The following is a 26908-nucleotide window of genomic DNA, read 5'->3' on the forward strand; positions in this document are numbered from 1 at the left end:
TGGAAATGACGACAGTCGACTCTCGACTACGCTAGTCAGACGAGGGGGTTTTTATTTTATAGACTTTTTAAAGGTGGGTTCACACTGCAGGAGGTTTAAAGATTTTAAGGTTGAATCACATGATTGCTAATAAATGATCACGTGATTTACTGATTTATTTGCGATTTTGCGCATGCTACTTTTCATGACTCTTGTCAACTCTTGTTTACATTTTCCTGATGTACAAAAGGTACAAAAGTTTGTGTTTTTTATATTTTTCCCATATTTTATGCTTTTGAGTCAAAGTAATTATTATGTAAGTATTCTTTTTATTCATGACATATTCGTTTGTTTTTTTAAACAAGAAAATATATATTTCTTTCGAAAAACGATGAATGAATATTCTAACCTAAAAAACAGGTTTTCTTTTATGAAAATGTATTTTTTTATAGAATTCTCTGTAAAGTATTTAAATGAAAATTGTTTTTAGATACAAAGATGACAAAGTGCTTTGTAAAAGGATGTGATTCTTCGGCATATATCCGAAGAAATCAAGAGAGTAGGGAAAAACGTAGTTTATTTCGTCCTACGTCTGTGAGTATTTTGTTTGTAAATTTAACGATATAATTTGGAGAATTTTTGAAAAGTTAAAAATTGAGCCTCCCAATTCAATTATTTTCAATTATTTTTATAAATTTACTGAATTTATGAAATATGTGAAATAATGTCTTAGGATGAAATGTTTCAACAATGGAGAAAAGTTATTCCTGGTGGTGAAGGTTTCCAAAGAAAACACTCAATTTGTGATCTTCATTTTTTTCGAGAGGATATTATTAGCGAGTACGTGGAACATTGTAGTCCTCAATTGACACCACATTTATACATGAAGCCTATCAGACTTCGTTTAAAAAAGGGAGCTGTACCTTCGGTCTTTGGTTTTCATAAAGAATCGTCGCCTGTAACAATAAAAGTTGAAAATAAAGATGAAGAGCCCGAAATAATTAGTGATGTTCCCCTGCCAATGTCTGTGACGATAAAAGAAGAAATTAAAGAAGAAGAAGAAGAAGAAGAGACCGAAGTAGTTCCTAATGTTCCCTCACGTATACCGACTGTAACAATAAAGGAAGAAATTAAACAGGAAGAACCCGAAATACTTCCCGATGTTCCTCTGCGAATATCAGGAATATCATTAAATAATCAACTTTCAGAAGTAACTGATTTTCAAATAATTCGACAAAAAAGTGATTCAATTCCAAAACCTTCCTCTTTTTGGACGGTGAGAAATACTTCTGAAACTATTGTCTGGATTTGTTGGAGTATGAATTATATGAAAGCTTTTCGTAAAGTTGTACTACATCCAGACATGTCTATTAAGGTACAAGAAAAACTTTTTATTAACTATTGTTAAGTCATCGTAACATATTTTTAATAAACAATATAAATAATCAATAAAATAATAATAATGGGAGCTACAATTATATTGTAGTACAATTATATTTTAAGTATATTTATTCAATATTTAGAGAAAATCTAACTAAAAAATTTTCCGCAGATATTTGTTGAAGATCGTGAAATGAATGTTGAAGGTTTACATTCGGTTGAGAACATTGGTGATATAGTGAAACTGTTAAATAACGTTTCTCAATTGTTACCATGTTTTAAAAAAGGTGTTCGAAGGTTTGTAGCGCATTTATAATTTATATTTGTTGAATTTTATTTTTATTTTCATAATTTTATTTTATAATATTTAGAATTTTTATAATTTTATAAATATGTAAGTACTAAATTTCTTATATTAGAAAAGTAATTTTAATTCGAAATTTTTATTTTTCAGGTCCAAGGATTGCATTGGATATGTTGTACAAAAAGATATACGGAAAAAAGGACCTCAAATTGAAATTTGCGAATGTTGCAAAAAATATCGACGAAAAGTAACGCGTCGAAATAACGAAAATAATTTTAAAACCAAAAAAAATATAATATTATTAAATAAAAGTCGAAAGATGTGAGCAGTTGGACAAAGAAAATTTAAGGAGAGTTACCGACAATTACCTGAAAAAAAGAGTATTAAAATTTGGGAATTGGCTCGAATTTCAAAAAAAAAAATCATTTTATCATTTTATCAATAAAAATACGGTTTATAGAACTGAGATTGGTTTTTCTCTAATACCTCACAAAAAAAATTTTTGACCATGTGAATTTCCTAACGAAATTCTCGATTTCGCTTTATTAATTAAAAATAATATATTTTCATAGTAATTGCTTCGATTTCTGATTCACCATCAAATGATTTATGCTTTTGGTAAGTTCTGATATATGACATAAAATAGTTATTGAATAAAAACGATTTTAAAAAAGTGCAAAATTTAAGGTTACAAAATAACACTCTGCGATTCCAACTTCTGATTAAAAATAAAATTTTCAAAAATTAAATTTTTGGAATAAGTAATATTAAGGTTAATGGAATCAGGAAGTCTTCTAGTTTTACATATTTTGAAACCAGATATTTTCAAAATATAGCCGTAACAGCCCCCAGACGAAAGTCAGTGGTCAGGGTGGTCAGTGATTCGATAATTTAATTTATAAATATTTAATGTAATAATAATATGAAGCATTTAATTTTTTTTAAAAGACTTATAAATAAAAAAATAAAGTAAACTATTTTTAGAAACAAAAAACAAATCTATCAAAAAATCTGTCGGTAGAAAAATTGAGGTTATAATTGTGACTGACGTTATAAAATGTAACAAACGTTGAGGTCATTGATATGATGGTTGGGGTAGCAATTACGTACCCATATCTCTGATTTGAATTTGGGACAAAATATAAAGCGTGTGTATGTACCTTTACTCCGTCTCAAATTTTTTAATTTATTAAACGTAGTTATTTTTTCTACTCTACTGATTGCTTAATATATTCTTTTTTTATAAATAACCTAGAGTACGAGAATGTTTTCCATATTTTGTTGAGTATAAACTTGAATTTATTTTTTCCGAGAACGGAAGTCGTGCATTTGACTTGTGCGGTGAATTAGTGAGACTTGATTGGTTACACCTTCCTGATTGACGAGCACTTTTCTTACTATTTCTTTCTTTTACCAGTTCGTGTAGACGGGTGGCTGCCTTGTTTAGTTTTAGCTCTAAAATAATCTCTCTCAATCTTCCAAAATGAGAATTTACAAAGATCTTTTCACCGGTAAGTTGATTCAAATTTTCTTCTATTTTCAGTATTTTTCAATAGTTTTCACACTATTATGTTTAATCGAAAGTTAATTTAATTCTAAAACATGAATTGACATATCAGCGTTTTTTCCTTTTTTTCCCAACTTTCAGTTATATTTTTACGTTGGATATAATTATTTTTATAAGTTTTCAATAATCGAAGGCTTTGATTGTCTTTTTTCGAAAATTTTTCCTCAAAAGTTTGGTATTTTTGTAACATAACCTATTTTCGCTACTTGATTACTATAAATGGAAAAGTGACAGATTTTTATAATTTACTGCTTGAAATTTGACTGTGGATACATTTGCAATGTATTATTATTTCAGTGGCGAATTATCAAAAACATGTTCTAATTTATTCTGCTTAATTTACGAAATTTAAAATACTTAAAAAAATTTTTTTTTAACTTTTAAACTTTTTTCATATAAAGTACATTTTTAAGGTGTAAATATAATTTTAATAAATAATTCCAGTCAAATTTTGGAGTAGGCTAAATTTATTTAATAAAAATTTTTGCCAAACTAAGTTCAAGGTCTTTTCTTTAATTTGATTTTTTAAAATTAAATTTCATTTTCTAACATAACCTCAGCATATGGTTGAGTTTTATAATATAACTCGATATTCTTGATTTTTTCCAACACAGCATCGAAACTTTTCTAAAAATTTATTAAAGATTTACTTTTGCAAACTTCGAAGAATTTACTTGCAAAGTTTAGTGAAAATTGTGTAAAAATTTAAATGTCCCACTTAAATAAATGTTTATCGTCAAACTTTCCCGAGCATTTAAATTACATTTTCGTCTAAATAGATTTGGAAATTTAATTTAAATTTTCAGGAAAGTTTCACGCTAAACATTTATTGAAGTGACATTTAAATATTTATGCAATTTTCACTAAACTTTAGAAGGAAATCTTTAATAAATTTTAATGAAATATTCGGCGCTGTGTGGGTTTTAAATTTTGTTAATTTTTTTTTAATAAACATTTATTGAAGTGGGACATTTAAATCTTTACACAATTTTCACTAAACTTTGCAAGTAAATCTTTAATAAATTTTTAGGAAAGTTTCGGTGCTGTGTGAGAACTTAAAACTTAAAATTTGTGTTAATTTCTTTTTAATTACCTTTCTTGTTGAAAATTGAATATTGAAAATAATTGTGTATTTCAGGAGATGAAATGTTCTCTGACACCTACAAAATTAAACTCATTGACGAAGTTTTATACGAAGTCTATGGAAAGGTGAGAAAAGAATTTTTTATAATTAAAAATTGTTTGTTTCAATAAAATAATATTTCAACTATTTCAATTCAATAAAATTTTAGTTTAAATATTCAAATAATTGAATTATGTAATACGAACTGTTAATTAAAATTTTTAATTTTTTACAGTTAATTACACGAACTGAAGGCGAAATTCATCTCGCAGGGTCGAATCCTTCAGCAGAAGGTGGCGATGAAGGAAGCGATATGAACTGTGAGAGTGGTGTAGACGTTGTTTTAAATCATCGACTCTCAGAGTGCTTTGCATTTGGTGACAAGAAATCTTACACTCTCTACTTGAAGGATTACATGAAGAGGTGGAATTTTTATTCTCTCTATTTTGCAAATTACTTATTTAAAATATCACCTATTTCATTTTTTTAGATCTCTTTTCAATCTTTTACTCAACAATATTTTAAAATTCTACCAACAAGAAATTGTTAAATTTTTAAATTAATTTTTTAATAATAACTTAAAAATTCAAAAAGAAAAAATTTTACTACACATTAAAAATATTTTAAACATTTTACAAATTTTTTCTTTATGAATTTTTAAGTTATTATGAAAAAATTGATTCATATATAATCAAAATTTACTTAAAAATTCAAAGAGAAAAACGTTTTTCAACATTTTTAATTTGAAATTAAATTTGTTCTCTTTGAATTTTTAAGTTATTATCAAAAAATTGATTTATATAATTAAAATTTTACTTAAAAATTGATTTATATAATTAAAATTAACTTAAAAATTTATTTTGTATTATTAAAATTTACTTAATAATTGGAACTATTTCGCAGATTAATAGAAAAATTACAAGAGAAGCACCCAGAGGAAGTAGACAAATTCAAGACAAACACAAGTAAAGTGGTGAAGGAACTTATGGGCCGATTTAAGGAATTGCAATTCTTCACTGGCGAATCAATGGACATCGATGGAATGGTCGCCATGTTGGAATATCGAGACATCGACGGACAAAGTGTGCCTGTACTCATGTGCTTCAAACACGGACTTGAGGAGGAGAAATTCTAAGAAAATTTTAGATAATGAACTAATTAATGAATGAAACAAATTTTGTAAGTTCATTTTGGTCATTTAAACAAAAAAAAAAATGCAAAACCAAGAAAACTTAAAATAAAATAATAACTTCACACATGATAATTCGTGGCCCGCTCGTCAATTTATGGAGCTCGTCACTGCACAATCATGTAATATTAAAAAAAGAAAATCGGCTGTCAGATTCACGCTGCTTAATTAATTCTTCTTTCGCAGCGTCTATTTTCATCCGAACAAATAATTTTCGAAAATTTTCATTTTATTTTCAAAAAAAAATAAGTAGATACTATTCTTTTTTTTCAAGTGCTTCCGGAATTGAAATTCTAATCCAATTGTCAATAAATTGTCAACTAGGCAATAAATAATTCATTTTTTGAAAAATGTAAATTTATTTTTGAAATCCTTTTACAGATAATAACCGGAAATATGAAGACTGTACAGAAAACCGGAAAAATATGAGGATTTTAATGTATAAAAATTTAAAATGTAGCCGCTTCCAGTGACTCGCGTGCACGATTTATTTATTTGTTTTTCTTTTTTTTTAAGGACCGTTTTTTTTAATTTAACGAGAAGCAATGTTGTGTATATATATGTATTTAAAAGAAAAGAAAAATACGAAGAAGAAAGGCAAGGAAAATTCAATGTAAAATGTTCTTTCTTTTATTTTTTTTCTTTTAATTAGATTTATATAAACCAACTTTATTCGATCAAATTTGTTTTGTTCAAATGTAAAAGACATGTTTCTTGTGAGATTTCGAAATGAGAAGATGCAAAAAAAACATTATTTATACTGATATTCGACGTATGTTTCAATTTAAAAAAAATAAATTTTGGTTTTCCGATAAATAAAGTAAAATGTTTTAATAAAAAGAAAAGACATATTTTTTACCTTCCATTTGACCTAAATTCAGAATAAGCGATTGATGAATTATAATTGGGAGAATTTTTTAGAAATTACAAATAATTGTAGAAATTATTAATTATTTTCTAAAATTATAATATAAATAAAATTGTTGACAAAATTTCAATTTTCAAAAATTTTCCTCAATTCAATGATTTTTAATAACAACTATTTTCAGAATATTTTATAAAAGATTTCAATTATTTAAAGAAAATAATTGAAAATTGTACCCAAACATTTAAGAATTTTCATAAATAATAAAAGATTTCACAAAAATTCAATTATTTACGAATTTAAAAACAAATATTTCTTCACAATAATTCCATTATTTTTAATAAATAATAAAACTTTTATTCCATAATTTCAATTATTTTTACTACAATAATAATTGAAATGATGAAAAATGTGATTATTCTTAAAAATTTTATATTAGAATTCGTCGAAAGAATTTAATTGTTTTCATATTTGTAAATAAATTGTAATAATAAAAGATTAACAAACAGTAATAAATAAATATAAACAATAATAAATTGTAATAATAAATATTAACAATAACAACAGAATTATAATAATAATAAATTAGGAAATTATAACATATAATGAACAAATAACATAAATTATAAATAAATTGTAATAACAAAATTATAAAAAATAACGTATGAGTTATACGGAATGGACTTAATTTGCTTAAAAATCCAATAATTACACAATTTATTTTTAAAAACAAATTATATTTCTCATTTACAATACCTATTGTCTCGAAACATCAATATAATGTATACAAATTACATTCAATTCCGTCATTTTATAAATTCAATACAAACTCTAGTATATCTACATACATAAAATATAAAACGCAATATCTTGCTTTTAATACAAAACAATCAAACATATTTTCATATAAGTAACTTTTCTTCATGTCACACCACAACAAATGAAAAACTTTGCCTTAACACGCCTGATTTTAAATAAACAATACAAAATTTCATATGTGAGATTGCTTTATTTTTTAATAAACAAACATACATTTGCACATTATATTTACAATTAGACGAAAATATTGATTGGAAAATTCTTGAAAATTCTCAAGCATGGCTTTATTCAAATTTTTACCCTATTAACATTCATTGCCCTAACAAAAGAATATCTCAAAACGTTATTCGAAATAATGGTATTTTGCAAATAGAACCTGAATGTATCATTGAAACAAATAATTCAGACTCTATTTTTCCCAACGCATAAGTAAAACACCCAATACACTTCTTACATACCAACATTAAAAAATCTAAATTTTTTTAAAGAAACTTATCCTACATTATTCAAATTAATTGACAATTTTATATTATCAATAACAGAGTATTAATTCTTTCTAAAATGTCTTTTACTATTGTTATTAATTTTAATAATTCTTTTAATAGGACTAAAATCTAATCCCTTAATAAGAAAACAATATACTATAATATAAAAAACTCACCAAAAACACGTTTCATTACAAAATCGTTCACCACAAGAATGCATAACATTACATGAATCTCCAGTATAAAATTAATAATAAATCTGAAACACAAATTAATACAAATTATAAATTTTCTTTTTTTCTAAATAGTATTATAAAAAACAATATAAACATAAAACACTTACTCTTTTTAAAACTGCACTTTTTTCTCCACTTTCAGAAGGTAAAAATATTTTAAACCTAGTCCCATTTCTAAAAGTAAAAGGTGCATCAATCCATTATTACCATTATTATTTTTTTTATTATTATTTATTTATTATCCATTATTCCATTATTATCCTCCATTCTGCTCGATAATAACATTGATTTCTGATGCCATTGTCGATCTGGTACTCCTACTAAAAGTTGACCAGAAATAAGGAAACCTTACTTTTAAACCCTTATCCAGATAAAAGAAAGAAGGTTGTCCTAAATATCTCTTTCCATTTTCTTTATATCGAACTAATTCTATGTCTACCTATAAAAAATAATAATAATATATATGGATGTTTATATAAATGTGTGAATATATAAAAAAATATCTACACATTTGTGTAAAAAATAAACTGATAAATTTTTTACTTACAACTTTAAGACAACGATTTCTCACTATAAAAAAAGTCTTATCCATCAGATAAACTCCTTTTGAATTATCCACCTTTATCAGATCCACAACAGTTTCTCTTAATTCATTTTGTTGTTCAATTGCAAAAAAGCAGTATCAACAAGTTCAATTGAATCAGAAAACGAATCAACATTTTCTAAAATATTTTCAAAATTATTTGAGGACATTTCGAACATTTCTGTCTAAAACTCAAAAAGAAACTGAACAAATGCATAAATTCACCTTGTCTTACTCCCTCTACCTTTTTGCCTTTTTCGCTTTTGTCAAAAGAAACACCCCACCACAGACCTAAACCACAGATAACGTTAGAAAAGTATGCACAAATGTTATACAAATGCATAACCCTCTTCTCATGCTAATGAGAAGAGGACCAACTTTCACTTTCAAAAAGACAAAATAGGAAATAACTTAGTCGAGTCAAATAAAATTTTATTTTAGTTGCATGTGTAAATTTTAAATATTATATTTAAAGAGTCAAATATTGTATATTGTATATTGTTTTTTTACTCATGTAGAAAAAATTAATCCAGTAGATAACAGAAAAAGCATGAACTAAAAATCTTTAAACAATTGCCACTTGTTCCATTGAACAAGACGAAAATTACATTGAAATTAACATTGAGAAATTACAAAACAAAAAAGAAACTAAGAGAAAATTAGCGGAAATAATGTTAATACGATTAAATGAAAAATATGATTTCAATAATAAAAAGTAAGATATAGACATTTGGAGTGACAAAATTCAGCTGATTAAGTGGAGTAGTTCTTGTCAAAGATGTTTTATGAGATATCATACAGATGACAATTGCCTTAATTATAAGAAAAATAATAAACATTATAGAGATCCAGACGAAATCAATAAAAAATAAAATAACAAATATTTAAGTTAATTCTCGGACAATAAAGTTATATTCACCTCAAATATCTAAATAATTTCAAATCATGTATAATAATTAAATTCACTAATTGTAATTTCATAAAGAATCAATCTAACACATTGTATCAATTAACATAACACTTCGATTTTAATAAGTTTGATCATTTATTTAACAATAATATCAACTAAACTATGGAAGGATTTAACTCTATACTCAATCATTAAATTGTTGATAAAGTTCTTTAAGAGAATTAAATTTTAAGAAAGATTCACAAATTTAATTAATTATTTATTTTTCTATTTCAATAATTGAATTCTTGTTCAATTTTCTCATAAAAATAAAAAATTTATTTAAAAATGAATTTCAGTTAAAATTTTAGATAATAATTTAATATTTTGCATTATAGCATGAATTTTCATAAAAAATTTAATTTTTTTATGGAAATAAGGGAAATACCGAATGACCGAATCAACTAGAAAAGAGGGAAAGTAAAAAAAAATTCTATACAATCATTTTTTTTTGTTTCATAAAAATATTATATTTAGACAATTGAGAATAGACCATCTATTTATGCTCATAAAATACACTGGTCAATTTTCGTGCTCTTTCACATTTCATCTTTGCATTTCCATAATTTTTCAATAATTTTTAATCGTTCTTTCTTCACTTTATTTTTTTATGACACGCTTCCTCTTCTAATCGGTGTTTTACAATATTATTAGCAGCGTATACATATATATTACTTTTACCATCATCAATTTCCATCTATTATAATTATATTATAACTTATAATTATTAATAACAAATTGCGCTTTAATTAATAGAATATAAAGCATAAATTCACAAAAATCTTATATGCGACGAGATATCTCTCAAACAAATTTTTTTTAACAACTTTATATTTTTTAAATTTTTATAAAAAGAAGGGGACGATATCTCGCAATATTAAAAGTAAAGTAGTATCTCTAATTTAAATAATTATTTAATTAACTAATTATTCATTATAATTAGATTATGAATTAATAATTATCAAATCTTTATTTTATTATTTTTAGTAAAGTTATTTAATTATTTTTCGAGTCAATAAATTTTTAAATTGGAGTAGTCGAAAGTGTATTTATTATACATGAACTTTTTTTTAAATCTTAAAAATGTCAGCAATTTAATATATTTATATTATTCTTTTTTTACAACGAGCACAACCATTTACGAAACGAGATTTTTATAAAATTCGAATAAATTTTTTCTGATGAAACAATTTATTAATTTTTTTCTAATTTCAAAATAAATAAGGTGTCGGATGCTGAAGAAAGGTGCCTAAGAAGGAAAGTTTCAAAGAATTTTAAGGTTACTTTTAAATTAATAAAAACCTTCTGTGTTTCATTTAAAACTAAAATCAACTTCTCTTAATTATTTCCTATTTATTGAAGATTTAAATTCCTTTTATTTTCATTTAAAAAATTACAAACATAACCTTAAAATTCTACCTTTCTTCGGAGCGAGTCACATTTATAATATTTATTAATAAATATAAGATTCAGAGTGAAATTTGTAATTTCTGTTCAAAAAATTAGCGACTAAAAATTTTATAATTATTTCATTAGAAAATTATTAATAAATTCATTATTTTTTGAGAATGTTTCTTATCGAACCTGAGGTCAAAATGACCTAGAGAACTAAAATTTGGTACACATTTTTTTCGGTAGTTTTTTTATTAAAAAATCACTTTTCATATAGACAAAATTAAAAATGTGAAACAAAATTCGAAAGTATTAATTTTTTGTGATTAGGGAAGAAAAATATTTTTGTAGTTTCTAAGTAACTCTTAGTAATAAGTTTATACTCGTGTCTTTGTTTAACGAGATTTATATCATCGAGCGTTCAAATATGGCTTCGTTTTGCCAAATTTTTATATATATTATAATTTGAATATATTTTTAATTATGCGAGATATATATTTTTTTATTATTATTTAATATTAATTGTACGATAATCACGTACAGAAATAGTTAAACATCGGTTCCACGTCTTGAATTATTTTTTTTTTATTTTTGAAAGGTACTTTATTTCAATTGTGTATCATAATATATTATATATATATATATACTCGTTAAGTTGGCTGTGCCATTCAATTCTCTTTTTCTGTTACCTTTAAAATCTCATCATTTGTACTGTTTTCCATGCTAGGAAACGAGGCGTTACGAATTTTAATTTTTCTTTGAAATTATATATAAATAAAGAAAAATTTTTTTCTTGAAAAATTCAAAGTTAAACACTAAGTACTTATTATTTTTATTTATTTATTTTTTTTAATTCGTTTTTTCTAAATTCTTTTTTAATTAAAAAATTTTTTTTTTTTAATTTTATTAATTAATTTTATTAACAAAATTGGATCGGCAGCTCAAAAAATAAGAGAAATTATTTAAAATTTCAAAAAAATTTTAAAAAATTAGAAAAAAATTGTTTGTAAAAGACAAAAAAAAATTTGATATAATTTCTGAAATTGACTTTCAACGCCTCGTTCCTGATTTTTATATGACATTTTTAACAAGTGTGACGCAGCTATATTTATTAATTTGAGCATTACAACAATGGTTTTCTTTTCCCTTATAATAATTATTATTATTATTTTTTTTATTATTACTATTTAGGTATATTAATTATACTCCAGAAATTATGGCAGAAGCATGGACATTCGAATTAGGATCGAAAATTTCAGATTATCATATTGCGCTAAAAAAAAGTGCATTCAATATTCATGATTTTTATACATCTACGCATTTCGAATTTCTCGCTAATATTTAAAATCGAAATGACAATAATTAATTGAATGCACTTGATTGTTTTTCGGTGATGCAATATTTATTCTCTCCATTATATTTCACTCAACACTATTTTAATAGAAAATTAAATTAATGTACTTTACTTTTTTTTGCAACTAATAGTATTTTTTGTGATGATTAATTTTTATATAAAAATAATTTGTTTATTAAAATGAAAAAAGTTTTTTTATTAAAAGAATTTTTAAAAAAATTAATAAAAATCCAAACTTTGTTTAATTTGATTTTTAATTTTCAAAATTTTTCTGTTTTATAAATTAAGAAACTTAAGACATTTCGCAAAAAAAATTAACTCAATTTTTTATAAATGTGGAATACTGAAAATATAAATATATAAAAAAAAAGTTTTTGAGTAAAATATAATGGAATGTTTATACACTTTTTTATCTGTATTTTTGACGACAAACAGTCATCAATATTGGATTCATAAAGACGATTCTATATTCATTAATAGTTCGACATTTAAAACGCATTTTATTATTTACTTCATTTTTAATCTACTGACCGCTACTGAGGTTTCTTCGTAATTTGTTTTATAAGAGACTTAAACTCATAGTTTTTTTTCATTATTAATATAAATTTATATTTATTATAATCGTGTCTGTTGTTTATGTGTTCATATAGATATTTTCATCGTAACGTTTTTGTATATTTATTTATGTCTCAAACTTCATTCACAGGTATCATTCGCGCCCATTTACTTCTACATTTATTTTTCAAAAATGTGACAATATTTTTTTGTTCATTTAATATTTCATATTTTATAATTTTAGTTTCATTTAATATTTTATAATTTTACTTCCATTTAATGTTTAATAATTTTAGTTCCATTTTTTGTTTCGAAGAATTGATTCAAAAAAAAAAAATATCTCTTTTCTTCACTGAATCATAATCTAGACATGTTTTTTTTTAATAATTAGTTTCGATGATTAAACATTTGTATATATTTTATATTTTCGCCTTTATCAATATAGTGTCAACATTAGAGTTAAAATACACTTTTTAGATCAACCAATTTTTGCTATATATCGGGAAAATATTTTTTCAAAACCTGAGAAATTTGTAAATTTTTTTTTAAAAGCGAAATTTTGTTCCTGAGTTTTTTTTATGAATTGTACACCTCTTGGAAAGAAGAAAAAATTTATAGAATATTAATATATATATATGTATTTAGTAAATATACATCGATTATTCTTTTTCGATATAATAATAGTATCGTTAAACCATGAATATTATAGATTAAGGAAAGTCAGGATATTTTTTTTATTTTTTTTTTTGCCAATTTTGGCGTTAACATTAAAGACTCTCGTGAAGTACATAACAACAACCAACAACTAACAATCGTTTTGGGCATTCACACAAAAATAGAAATATTTCTAAATAGTTTTTCTTCTTGCTTACTACTTCTTTCTTCTTTTTTTTTCCTTTTGCTAACTAATTTTACGCATAGTAAACAAATTTTCATATTTACTTTTCTAAATAAATTTCCTTTCAATTTAGACCGATTTTTCTCCTAAATCAAAAAAATTACGTAAAAAATATTAATAAAAAAAGAAGAAAACATTTAAATTTTTTTTTTTTTTTTAAGTGAACGATATTCCAAGTGGGGAACATTTATCTCTTTCACAGTATTCGATTTACTGTTGCGTTTTAATGACGAAAAAAAAACAATTTATGTCTAAATGTATCGCTTTTACATTCATGCATTTAATTTTCATTAATTTCCAGTCATTCTCAAAGTTTTATCATTTTCACGCAGCGTATAGAAGAAAATAAATTAATGTACACTGATTCAGTGTACTTTTAATTAAAATGAAATCGAACAAATTTCACGATTCGCGTCAATTTTTACAAAAATTCAAAAAGTATTAATAGTTCCAAAGGGGAAAACAAAAAATTTTTTCCAAAAATGGAAAAACAGAGTAAAAGTACCTTAAAAAGAATAAAAAATAAATAATTTTTCCAGGGGTAAAATATTATTAATATTCAAATACGAAAAAAAAGGTTTTTGTAAAAATTGAATGCGAATCAAGAATGTCTACGGCTTGGGAATAGAAGCGTAAAAGCAACAAAATCAAGTATATAAAGTAAATTCCTGACGAAAAAGAAAAAAAAATCATGGAAAATTGTCAAAATCGCGTTTTTTGTTTTAAAGGTCGGTGTGTCCCAAAACGCGACACACCCCCTCTTCCTAAGAATCCTCCATCATGCGTGGCGACGATTCAAGCATTTCAGTGAGAAAGGCGTCAATCGGCATGTCTCCAATTAACCTAAAGAAGAACAGATGCTCGAGACACTTGAGGCCAATCGACCTTAACGAGGGAAGACGCAGTAATAATTTTGCAAATCTCCCAGGCTCATCGGGCTTTGTCGTTCTTGTATATTCCTCAAGAGCCGCATATACTTTCTCTCGAAGAAGTTCAACTTCCTGCGCTGATTTTAGCCCTCGTACCTCGGGATTAAAGAGAATTATCGTTCTGAAAATTCAAAAAAGTAATTATGAAAAAAAAATTGTTAATTACCAAACACATTTTGTAGATAAAATGTTTTTCTAATCAAATTATATATATTCGTTTAATCATATAATAAAATGCAATCATTAATAACAAATTATTATAACAAACAATTATTAATAAATAATTGTAATAATAAAATAATAATAAATTGTAACAAATAATAACCGAATTGTAATAACAAAATAATAATGAATTGTAACAAATAATAACCGAATTGTAATAACAAAATAATAATAAATGGTAACAAATAATAATCGAATTATAATAACAAAATTGTAATATCAAGTTTGTTACGTCACCGTAACCTATTTTTAATAATAATATGTAGCATAATTAGATCTAAGCATAATAATTAATAATAATCTGAATAATTAATAATAATAATCATGATAATTAATAATAATAATTAATAATAATAGTAATAATCATAATAAAAGTTAATAACAAAAATTGTTATTTACATATTATTATAAATAATAACTATAAATATTAATAATAATCAATAATAAATTGTAATAATAAATATTAGCAAATAATAACAAAATGTAATAAATAGTTAAATATAACAATTTTAACAACAAACTTTAAGAAATAATAATAAACAATAATAAATTGTAACAAATTATAAACAATTAATAACAAAATTATAAAATAACATGAGTAATAGGGAATGTACACGTGCGATCTAATAGTGAGTCACCATAAGTGTTCCAGTAACAAAGAGGTTTCTAAAATGCATGGAAACTCGTACAATTCGTAAAATACATGAAGCGATGTTCCGTACAAGTCAGTCAGCTGCTTTGACACAGTAAGCAGGGTGCAGTAGGCGACAATTTTTGTTTGGGACTTTGCACAGCAACTAACTAAATGCGCGTGCGCTGACAATTAGACTACTTCCACAATAAGCTCTTTTTGGGTGTTTTCGGGCAAATTCTCGGATTATGCTCCACATTACTTCAGTGGTGTTCACTTTAATTTTTCAACATGATTTCTGTTATTATTTAAATGATATGTTGTCATTGGTTATGTTATGACCATGGTCTAAAATCTGTTGCGATCAGTATTTTCCGAAGAGCTGGTTTTACGTTGCGGCGCGAAATTCAAACAAGGATAACTCATCGAAAAATAAATATTTTTAAAAGGTCGAAATCGAAGATTGTTGAGGAGGAAATGAACTTTCGTACGCATCTCATGAAAATCCTAGAAAAAATTTTTGTACCCTGATAAAAAACCAAAAAGTACCTCAAAAACGGCATTTTTTAAATTTTCAATGTTTTCTTGGAAACCTAGGGTGATGGTACAATTCTGATTACGGATTCGCGTCCAGCATCAAAAAACCTATAAGAATCACTCTATCGGATCTCAGAAATAAAAATGCTGTTGCACTGTGCTATCAATAGAGGAATTAAACTACAATGAAGGACAAGACTTTAAATTAATCTTTTTAGCCTTTACTATTTGAGTAATAATTTTGTTTATGTCGGTCATACTTCATTCTTGAAATCTAATCTCCAATAACGCTGAATGGAATGACGGGTAATACGAAACGAAAGTAAATGAATAGTTTTTTGTAATTAGAAAATAGTCCAGTTTAATTGAAAATAAATCTAATCTGTGTAACTAATGACCTCCGAACTAATCCAAAACGGTACTAAGATTTTTATCCTCCGTAATTAATCCGCTTTGGAATTAATTGTGTGGCTATCTTCCGGTTCAATCTGTCACTTCTAATTTATCTTTTATTACGAATTACAAGAGGTAGAGGCTAGGCAGGATTAGATAAATTCTGTCCATCAAAGGAAGGTTATACTTTTCGAAATATTCCAAAATCGGCTCGGAATCAGTTTGGGGGATTTCTTGAAAAGCGTATCGAGTTATTTTCCATTTATTCAAAAGGAAATTTCATGATATATGTGTAAAGAACAAAAATGCATCAAAGAACAACAAACCTTAGGCATCCAAGTTCCGTTTTGTCCATTTTCATTTCGCGCATCTTCGACACCAATTCGGAGAGGACACGCTCAAAAATGAGTCCAACGCCAGCCTGTTGGGCAGAGTTTCGATAGACAGTGATGCCGGCAGCGAGGACAATTCCATCCTTGACATCAATAGACCGATGTGAAAATGCGGCAATCAACAATTCATTCCAACCGGCTCTGAGCAGTCGAACCTGATCCTCAATTGGCAGTGATGTGAAATGAGGAATGTGTTTTGCCCACTCCACCAACTGATAGAGTTGTTTGTTCGTTGCATTACAAATATTTGAGACCTCATAATTCCCCTGATTCTCAATTTTACACTCGACACGATTCTCAGCGTCGAGAATTCGTTCAACTGGCATATCCGCATGTAAACTACTCGTACTCTCGACTTCATTTTGATCGCGTTCCTTGGTCCTCTGACGTTCCTCCTGGACGGCTTCCCTCTTCATTCCCATTGCCAAGCATTTTTGATAGCGACAATACTGACAACGATTTCTCTGCCTCTTGTCAATAATGCAGGTCTTCTCCTCCCTACAAGCGTAGGACAAGTCCTTGCGAACTGTTCGCTTGAAGAATCCTTTGCATCCCTCGCAACTGAAAACAAAATTTAAATATTATTTTCACTTTTAATTTTATTTTCTGGTATTTTTACTATTGCTAAGGAGCGTTATTATCAAAGGTCGTTAATTTCGGACTAGGACGACGTTCAAAAGCCCCTAGTCCTCTTGTCCCAAAAAGGGAGAAGCATTAGCCAGAAGGGTCTCCATTTCCTAAAAGGACTAAACCCAAAGTTTTATTTTTACAACTTTCTAAATATTTAACAAATTTTCAAATACAAAGTTCTAATGAACAAAATGTGTTTTATCTAAATCCAAATTGCAAAAGTTTTTGAAATTTCCGATTAAAAACATTTATCAAGATAAAAATGAGTAGTATAATACGGGAATGAGACATTTAAGCGTGTCTGGAATAAATTCTCAAAAATTTCCATCGCTGTAAGCGAGAACTGAAAAACCGTCGGGATTTAGTAAAACTCGATATTTATCACGTTCCGCCGTCTCATTTTTCTTAAAGCAACTCCCATAATCCGGAGATCCTCAAAGTTTGGCGCCCACTTTCCGAGGACATTATAATGCAGCAGATTTATTTCAAGGCTCACATAAAATTTTTCGTGTTCAATAATTTTTTGCCCAAAAAATCATATTTTATTTTTTATTTACAATTACTTTTTTTATTTAGGTGCCTTTTTAAATTTACAGTTCGACTCATAAATATTCACCTGACGGATATTAATCATTACTTATAACTTTTAACAAATACTCATATTTATATTTTTTGTTTCTAATAAATTTTTCATTTAACTTTAAATATTAATAACTATTATTTTTTTATTTATTTTATATTATTACAATTGTAATATTATTCAGTTCATTCCGGTTCATTCTAAATTGAGAAACAAAAATATGTTTGTCAAAAAGTGAGGTTAGGAGTGCACAATATTCTATTGCAGTCAAATATAAATATAATTAATAGTAATGACAAACGAGTGATAAAAGTTATTATTATTTTCTCGTATTGTTTATAATAACAAGCAATAATTGTAAACAAATTAGCAAATAAAATGAAAGTAATTAATAAATAAAGGAGCGCATTGTAAACTCAGCCTAAAATACCTTGTATTTTGGGGTTTTCACCTACCCATCCCTGTGCACTGTGAATAATAATAAAAGTGACCCCACCCTTATTCTACTTTCTAATTTTCGGACTTTTTTTGTGAATCCCTGTTTTTCATTCTCTAAAATAAAAATTATAATCTAAATTTAAATATTGTTAAAATATGCAGCAGAAAATAATTAAATTATATTTTATCCCTAGATTCTAAATTGAGGAACGTCCGACTGAATCAAAACAATTAAACAAATTTATTTTTTTATATTTATTTCGTGAATTAAAAATTGAAATCATAATTCTATATTTCTGTTGGATTAAATTATATTATTAATTATTAAAAAAATAATTAAATAAATAAAATAAATAATATAAATAATATAAATTCAATAAAATTTTAAAAAATTAAAGTTTTAATCTAAAAAAAATTGTTTAAATAAAATTAGGTAAAAACTGAAGAGAATAAAAGAAGTGACGAAATTTTACAAACAAAAAAGGTGGAAAAATATGACATTCCATAATCCTTGTATCATTTAAAAAATCTCATCAATTTTTATACGAAAAGAAATATTGTATATTTCCTCCCACATATCATTCTTTTGATCTAAGTCAGTATTTTTATGATCTTAGCCATTTTCTTTGGATTAAAAAGAACTACCATATTTTATTTTCTTTTTCAAAGAAGCAATAAACCTACATTATGAGGTGATAAATTCAAGACAATTTAAAAAGAAAGAAAAACACAACATACAAAAATAAATTTTTTTTAGAAAAAAAAAACCTAAAAATATAAAATTATAAAATTAAAATACACGATATTTTGGATACTTTCCAAAAAGAACATTTAATGAAAGACAACTTTGTCGCTAAATGATTTTAAATATACATTATTGCAGAGTTTAGTTTTTTTAATTTTATGAAAAAAATTCTTTTTTGTTTTTCATTAAAACCAACTGAAAGTAAAGTTTGAAAATGAAATTGAGTTTTATAAAGATTTATATCTCGTCTGGCACGTTTTGCGAACACGTGATCAGCAATTTAGAATTCGAAGAAAACAGGTTCAAAGGCAAAATGAAAAAGCGCGAAAAGATTTGCAATTTATTCTCTAATTATATGTCACGTTGAAGAGACACCTGGAAATTAACGAAAAATTCCATTTAGAAATCTAGTTAACAATTTAAATAACAAAAATTACATTATTTTTCAAATCAAAACAGAAAAGGAGGTTTTTTTTAATAAAAATCGAAAGTTGTGCCAAATGCAATTTTATAATTTCAATTTTACTTCAACTTTTCCTTAGTTGATCCGTGTAAATCAAATTTCGAAGTAAAAATAAAAAAAAATCTATTTTTACAATTTACTTCTAAAATTGCTATATAGACGTAATTTCAAGTGAATATTTAAACCCTTTTAAAAATTTTAATTATTAAACTGTTTTGAACTCTTTTTCACGATTTTCGTCGATTAAATTATAAAAATTTTCACTTTTTTTCTCCCGTAAATTTTCTTCAAGCAGAATATAAATTTATTATGATTTCAGAATGGACAGATATCGGAGAGAAAACTTGTGTTATAAATAAATGCTATCGTTCAAATAGATTAAAGATGTCTAACCTTTCTTTGAATATTTATTACGTTTAAAAATAGTTTAAACAAAGTTGATTTAAAATAAAAAAAAAAAATTCTCATTTCTTTTTTTTTAGAAATTTTTACCAGCAGATAAAATTATTATTAATTATTAAATATATTAATTAATCTCCGTATTCTTTCATTCTGTTTCATTCATTCTGTCCGCTCTCCGTAGTTTAAAGTTAGTTTCTGTGTAGGCTTTTGTTTTTTTTCTAAAAAATATTGTTTGACAGAATTGTGTTATTTAAAAATTTAAACTAAAATTCATTTTCAAATTAATTTTTATTCGAAAATTCTACGAGAATTTCAATAATTTAAATACAAAAGTAAATTATTTATTGAATAATTTTAAAATATTGTTGATTGTAATTAAAATTTATTTTTGTAAAAGAAAAAATATTACGGAATTTGCAAAAAAAAAAAAAATTTCATGTTAATTATACAAAGTAGATCGAGTGTATCAGATTTCAAGTGTTAATATCTTCCAGTTGCAAAAGACATGGCTTGCTGGTTACACACGTGTTTCATGAATGTTCATAAAAAAATATATATAATACATATAAACTCCCTCGTTCTCCTCGTGTGTTGCGGGTTTGTTGCATCAGAGCGACTTTAACCTTGTACTTGCAAAGCAATCTACACATATATACAGACCGCGAGGTTAGGAGACAACTACCCATCCGCAGTTCCTACGAAGCCATGCGAATAAACTTGCTACATGTTTTTGCCTCCTATCAATGTCAACTAATTAAATATTGTGGACCACTGACAGGCCAGTTCCTTATCACTTCCTGAGATTACACTCTATATAAGGCAAGAAAAAAAAAAAACTACTAAAACTTTTAGATCTTAAATTTTCCAAATCTCATATTTTGACTAAATTCTTATTTTTCTTAATTTCAAACAATATTATATTCAAAAATTCAGTTTTTTGAACGATTTAGAAAATTTTGCAAAAATTAAAATTCGTCAACATTTCCATTTTTTTCTGCAAAAAATTCCAAAATCTTAAATTTCGACTAAATTCATGACATTTGTTCATTTTTCAACTAAATTATAAGCAATAATTAGATTTTGAACGATTTTGAAAATTTTAAAAAGTTTAAAAATTGTTTTTTTTTCTATAAGAAATTTCAAAATCGTTAAATTCGTCGATTATTTCGAATTTACTATGGAAAAATTTTTCCAAATCTTTAATTTTGACTAAATTCGCTTCATTTTTTGTTAATTTCGAAATAAAATTTTATGCAAAAATTCAGTTTTTAAACGATTATGAAAGTTTTTCAAAAATTAAAATTCGTCGATTTTTTTGTTTTTTTTTCTACAGAAAATTTCAAAATCTTGATTTTCAACTAAATTCATGAAATTTGTTCATTTTTCAACTAAATTATAAGCAATAATTAGGTTTTGAACAATTTTGAAAATTTTAAAAAGTTTAAAAATTGTTTTTTTTTCTATAAGAAATTTCAAAATCGTTAAATTCGTCGATTATTTCAAAATTTATTATGTAGAAATTTTTCCAAATCTTAAATTTTGACTAAATTCTTATTTTTCTTAATTTCAAAGAAAATTATATTTAAAAAATTCAATTTTTAAACGATTTTGAAAATTTTTCAAAAATTAAAAATCGTCGATTTTCTTGTTTTTTTCTATAGAAAATTTCAAAATCTTGATTTGCGACTAAATACATAATATTTTTTAATTTTCCAACTAAATTATACGCAAAAAATCAGTTTTTGAACGATTTTTAAAATTTTTCAAAATTTTAAAATTGTTTTTTTCGTTTTTTTCTATAAAAAATTTCAAAATCGTGAAATTCGTCGATTTTTTTTTAATTTGACTAAATTCTTAATTTTTTTTCATATTCAAACAAAATTATATGCAATAATTCAGTTTTTTGAACGATTTTGAAAATTTAAAAAAAATTAAAATTCGTCTTTTTTTTATTTTTTTCTTACAAAAAATTTCAAAATCTTTAATTTTGACTAAATTCATGAAATTTGTTCATTTTCCAACTAAATTATATGCAAAAAAAATAAGTTTTTGAACGATTTTGAAAATTTTTCAAAATTTAAAAATCGTTTTCTTCATTTTTGTTTTAAGAAATTTCAAAATCGTTGAATTCGTCCATTTTTTCGAATTTACTATGCAGAAATTTTTCCAAATCTTTAACTTTGACTAAATTCTTAATTTTTTGTTAATTTTAAACAAAATTTTATGCAAAAATTCAGTTTTTAAACAATTTTGAAAATTTTTCAAAAATTAAAATTCGTCGATTTTTTTTTCTACAGAAAATTTCTAAATCTTGATTTTCGACTAAATTCATAATATTTTTTTATTTTCCAACTAAATTATACACAAAAAATAAGTTTTTGAACGATTTTGAAAATTTTTCAAAATTTAAAAATTGTTGTTTTTTTGTTTTTTTCTATAGGAAATTTTAAAATCGTCAAATTCGTCGATTTTTTGAATTCGTTTTGTAGAAATTTTTCCAAATCTTAAATGTTGACTAAATTCTTATTTTTTAAAATTTCAAACAAAATTATAAGCAAAAAATCAGTTTTTGAACGATTTTGAAAATTTTTCAAAATTTAAAAATCGTTTTTTTTATGTTTTGAAGAGAGTTTTATAGAAATTTTCAAAAATAATTAAATACTTTCAAGGATTTGAATTTTAATTCTATTAACAATAATTGAATTCTTATAAAGAATTTTATAAAAAATTTTAAAAATAACTGAAAATTCCTCTAAAAATTTTGATTATTTTTTAAAATAATTGAATTCCTGATAAGAATTTTATTATTTATGAAAATAATTGAATTTTTGCGATAAATTTTAAATACTTGAAAAAAATTGAATTCTTTCGAGAAATTTTCTTATAATTCAATTCCTGCAAAGACTTTTATTATTTTTCAAACTAATTGACTTTTTGCAAAAGTTTTTGATTAAAATTGTAAATTAAAAACAATTTCAATTGTTATGCAGAATTTTATTAAAATTTATTAAAAACTTTAATTCCTTCTAATAATTTCAATATCTAGACTTGACTTACAATCAAATGTAAACAAATAAAAACTTATTAAATTTTACAAAATAATACACTCTATATTATGTTCCCATTAGATTTTAATTATAGAATTTCTTTTCTATAAATAAAAGTTCACTTGAAAAATTCTTTCTACCCGATAGTCTTCCAATGAAACAGTTTAAAATAGAAATCCCCTTATTTATATGAATAAAACATTTTTTTTGAAAATTGTTACTTTATTACTCAATAAGATTAATGATTTAATGAAAGTATTTCTTCCTCATTAAGTATAAAAATTAACCTGTGTGTCAAAAAACAAAAAAATTGTTAACCAAATTAAAAAAAAAATTTTGTTTATTATTTTCCTTTAAAAATGGAAAGTTGAGGCAATATTTTATAAATAAAATATTGCTTCACAAGTGTCAATGACTGATACGAATAAATGCAAGTGACGTTGACACTGACCTTGAAAAGAATCGCTTTAACCGACGCGATATGCATTCAATTTCCTCGATGTATTTTTTTTCTGTCTTGTTTATAATGCAAATCAAATCAGAATAACGTAATTCCATTTATCTACTTATATGAATTTATGGATATTTGGAATAAATTTTTTTTTAAGAAAAAAAGTAAAAAATGATTCAATTCGATAAAAGGTGAATTATAGTTTTTTTGTTGGTAAACAGGGCCAATTTTTCCAAGTTCCTAGGGGTAAAAACAGCTATTTTACTCCCTATGATAAAAAATAGGATTTTACCACTTAAAAAATATTCCCTAGGGGTAAAAACAACTATTTTACTCCCTATGGTCGAAAAGAAGCATTCTACCACTTAAAAAATATTCCCTAGGGCTAAAAACATCTATTTTACTCCCTAGAGTTAAAAAGAACTATTTTACCCCCTTTTTCCAAATTTACCAATAAAAAATTTTTTTTAAATCTTTCTGTTTTTGCTAAAAAAAAAATTTTCTCTGAATAAAAAATATTTTTTTGTTTGAAATCCAATGGAATGGTGCTTACCTATAGACGCCATAATGTTTCCCGCTGGCACGATCGCCACATATGGAACAAAGGTGTTTACTTCCAGAAAGTGGATGATTTGGTGGATAAGGAGAACCTGCGCCTTTACTTTGTCCACTGGGTGAGGTACTCAGGACACTGCTATGGCAACCCACACTGAACGATCTGAAAATAAAAAAAAACTTACCATTTCCCCTTTTTTCCCCTTTTTTATTTCCTTAAATTAATAAAATTCCCTAAAATAAATAATAAAACCTAAATTTTATTATTAGTTAGAAACAATAAAAATTTTTTTTAATACAACGTGCCGAAACACTTTCTAAAATTGTTTTCCCACTTATCTAACACTTTCAATTTAATTGCAAAAAACATTTCTTCGTCATTTCTCACTGTCATTCTGAATTTTTTTTTTTTTCATTCGTAACTTAAAAAAAAATTGTTCGATGATTAAAAATCCATTTTCATCAATTTTATCAATCGCTCTAATTTTTCTATAACGATTTTTCCATTTATACTTGTGAATTATTATCATTCGGAGAATTTTCAATTGCTCTAATTTCTGTTCGTTCAAATTATCACTTAACCCATTCAGTTCATTTGGCAGCATTTCGAATTTTACGTTTCAAGTGGACATCGCTTCAAGAAATTTGCTGATTTTACATTTTTGTACTAAAAAAAAAATAAATAAATAGAATATATTTCAAAAATATTTATAAAAAAAATGTTGTGTCCAAAATTTTAGTAAATTTTAATACTAACACATTTTGACGCTTGCGATAGTCTTTGAGGTATTTTGTGACCTAATGTCTTTGCAATTTTCTTCCCTAGGGCTAAAAACAGCCATTTTACTCCCTATGGTCAAAAAGAAGCATTTTACCACTTAAAAAATATTCCCTAGGGCTAAAAACAGCTATTTTACTCCCTGTGGTCAAAAAGAAGCATTTTACTACTTAAAAATATTCCCTAGGGCTAAAAACAGCTATTTTACTCCCTGTGGTCAAAAAGAAGCATTTTACTACTTAAAAAATATTCCCTAGGGCTAAAAACAGCTATTTTAGTCCCTAGAGTCATAAAAAACCATTTTACCCCCTCGAGCTGTAAAGTTACTTTAAGTTTTTAAAATTATTACTCTAGCCAAAAATAATAATAATAAAATTAACTTATAATAATAAATTTTATAAAATTAAATAATAAATTAATAATAAACTTACCCTGGACTATTGGGACCAGAGGGGCTAAAGTTGCCGGCATTCATTAGACTCGCTGTGTCTGGTTTCATGTCCAGCGGACTTTGTGGACCCATTGAGGACATCGACATATTACTGTTATCCAGACTCAACCCTGAAACATTAAAAAAATAACATTAACAGGAGAAATTTAATTATAAACTTTAAACTTAACGTCAAACTTTAAGCCATGAAAAAATATTCTTAAAATTTAGGTAAAAATAGAAATTAAAATCGAGACCAACATAACCTTAAAATTTAGGTACAGAAAATTTACCTTTCTTCAAGATATACTTTCTTTACGTGTAAATAACTTTCAAATTCAAATATAAAAAAATGGTAAACATAACCTCAAAAATCAGGTCAAAATGGTGTACATAACCTCAAAATTTTTAGGTTTTTAACAATATGGGTAAAAAAAGCGATCATAACCTCAACATTTTTAGGTTTTTAACAATATGGGTCAAAATAGCGAACATAACCTCAATATTTTTAGGCTATTAACAATAAAGGTAAAAATGTCGAAACATAACCTTGAAAATAAGGTTAAAATGAAAAAATAACCTAAATTTTTAGTTAAAATATAATATAATTTGAAAATATTTAAACTTATTTATTTAAATTTAAAAATACAGTTTTTTTTGACATGAAGATAAATGACAATTCAATCGATTTGAAAGAGAAAAAAGGAGTGGAATAACGACGAGAAGTCGTGTGGGGGACAAGAGAACACACATTGGGACGATTCATGTTGTGGAGGACGCGTCAAATGCATCGGTAATAATTGTGCTAACTGACGTCATTTTCTACTCCATTGCCGAGATGCATATATAATACGCTAATAAATGCACAGCAGACGAATAAATTGGGATTTATCACCAGTTAAATCATCTAATCCATTCGTTCTTTTTAATCTACAACTTAATTCCTTATTTATTGTTATGAAAATAAATATTTTTTGTTTTTTATTAATAAAGAAATTTTACCTGGTACACATTTTATCTACATAGACATAAATTCTGTCAGTTTTCTCGTAAATTAAAATTTATTTTTGCAAAATTTTTGCTTCTGCAACTGTTTTAGGATGTAAATTAAGTGCCTGTGGTAATTTTTTAAATTTTAATTCAAAATTTTTTGGTAGAATTTGACATTACCGACGTTTTTGTAAAATTAAAAAAATAGACAAAATACAGTCAATTTTCTCTGAAATTAAAAATTATTTTTGTTATCTTTTTGGAACTACAACTTTTTCATGATGTAAATTAAGTGCCTGTGGGGCGTTTTTCAATTTTAATTCCAAATTTTTCGGAAGAATTTGGCATTACCGACGTTTATGTAAATTTGACAAAAATAGACATAAATTCTGTCAATTTTCTTCAAAATAAAAAATAACTTTTGAAATATTTTTGGTTCTGCAATTTCTTCACGATGTAAATGAAGTGCCTCTGGTGCTTTCTTCCAATTTTAATTCAAAATTTTTCCCTAGAATTTGATATTACCGACGTTTTTGAAAAATTTAGTGGGAAAAAATAAAAATTCTTCACTTGATGTCAACAAATCTAAATAAAAAGAAATTAAAAAGTATGGAACA

The 26908-nt window shown here is 25.2% G+C and overlaps 3 protein-coding genes and 1 long non-coding RNA gene across 8 annotated transcripts in view; 2 read left to right on the forward strand and 2 right to left on the reverse strand.

Moving 5' to 3' along the window:
• Positions 1–134: 134 nt before the first annotated feature.
• Positions 135–2125, forward strand: LOC122499622. Of its 2 annotated transcripts, none has more exons than XM_043608071.1 (5): positions 135–295; positions 470–573; positions 713–1354; positions 1532–1656; positions 1814–2125. In XM_043608071.1, the coding sequence occupies exons 2-5, from the start codon at positions 478–480 to the stop codon at positions 1986–1988; spliced, it is 1038 nt and encodes a 345-aa protein (XP_043464006.1). In that variant the 5' UTR covers positions 135–295; positions 470–477; the 3' UTR covers positions 1989–2125. The 2 variants fall into 2 exon arrangements, with proteins under 2 accessions (XP_043464006.1, XP_043464007.1); XM_043608072.1 differs by having other exon boundaries at positions 187–229.
• An 889-nt stretch (positions 2126–3014) lies between these two features.
• LOC122499623 (translationally-controlled tumor protein homolog) lies at positions 3015–6382 on the forward strand. The gene is made up of 5 exons (XM_043608073.1): positions 3015–3174; positions 4369–4439; positions 4589–4776; positions 5257–5532; positions 5924–6382. Exons 1-4 carry the CDS (start codon positions 3147–3149, stop codon positions 5486–5488), a joined length of 519 nt encoding a protein of 172 aa, XP_043464008.1. The 5' UTR covers positions 3015–3146; the 3' UTR covers positions 5489–5532; positions 5924–6382.
• Positions 6383–7146: 764 nt separating this feature from the next.
• LOC122499625 lies at positions 7147–9017 on the reverse strand. 2 transcript variants are annotated; one of them, XR_006301349.1, is made up of 4 exons: positions 8756–9017; positions 8495–8669; positions 8055–8386; positions 7147–7970 (listed from the first exon to the last, which is right to left on the reverse strand). It is a non-coding gene; the product is annotated as an uncharacterized LOC122499625 (long non-coding RNA). The 2 variants fall into 2 exon arrangements; XR_006301348.1 differs by having other exon boundaries at positions 8495–9017.
• Positions 9018–13391: 4374 nt separating this feature from the next.
• The window catches only part of LOC122499629 (retinoic acid receptor RXR), a 56417-nt gene continuing 42900 nt past the window's right edge, over positions 13392–26908 (reverse strand). For all 3 annotated transcript variants that reach the window (XM_043608080.1, XM_043608079.1, XM_043608078.1), the window contains 4 exons: positions 25303–25432; positions 24092–24256; positions 16717–17343; positions 13392–14728 (listed from right to left, as the gene is read on the reverse strand). In XM_043608080.1, the coding sequence (XP_043464015.1) occupies positions 14443–14728; positions 16717–17343; positions 24092–24256; positions 25303–25432 (1208 nt within the window). In that variant the 3' untranslated portion in view covers positions 13392–14442. The remainder of the gene's footprint in view (positions 14729–16716; positions 17344–24091; positions 24257–25302; positions 25433–26908) is intronic.

Source organism: Leptopilina heterotoma, unplaced genomic scaffold (assembly GCF_015476425.1).
Source record: "Leptopilina heterotoma isolate Lh14 unplaced genomic scaffold, ASM1547642v1 Lhet_17, whole genome shotgun sequence".
Lineage (NCBI taxonomy): Eukaryota > Metazoa > Arthropoda > Insecta > Hymenoptera > Figitidae > Leptopilina > Leptopilina heterotoma.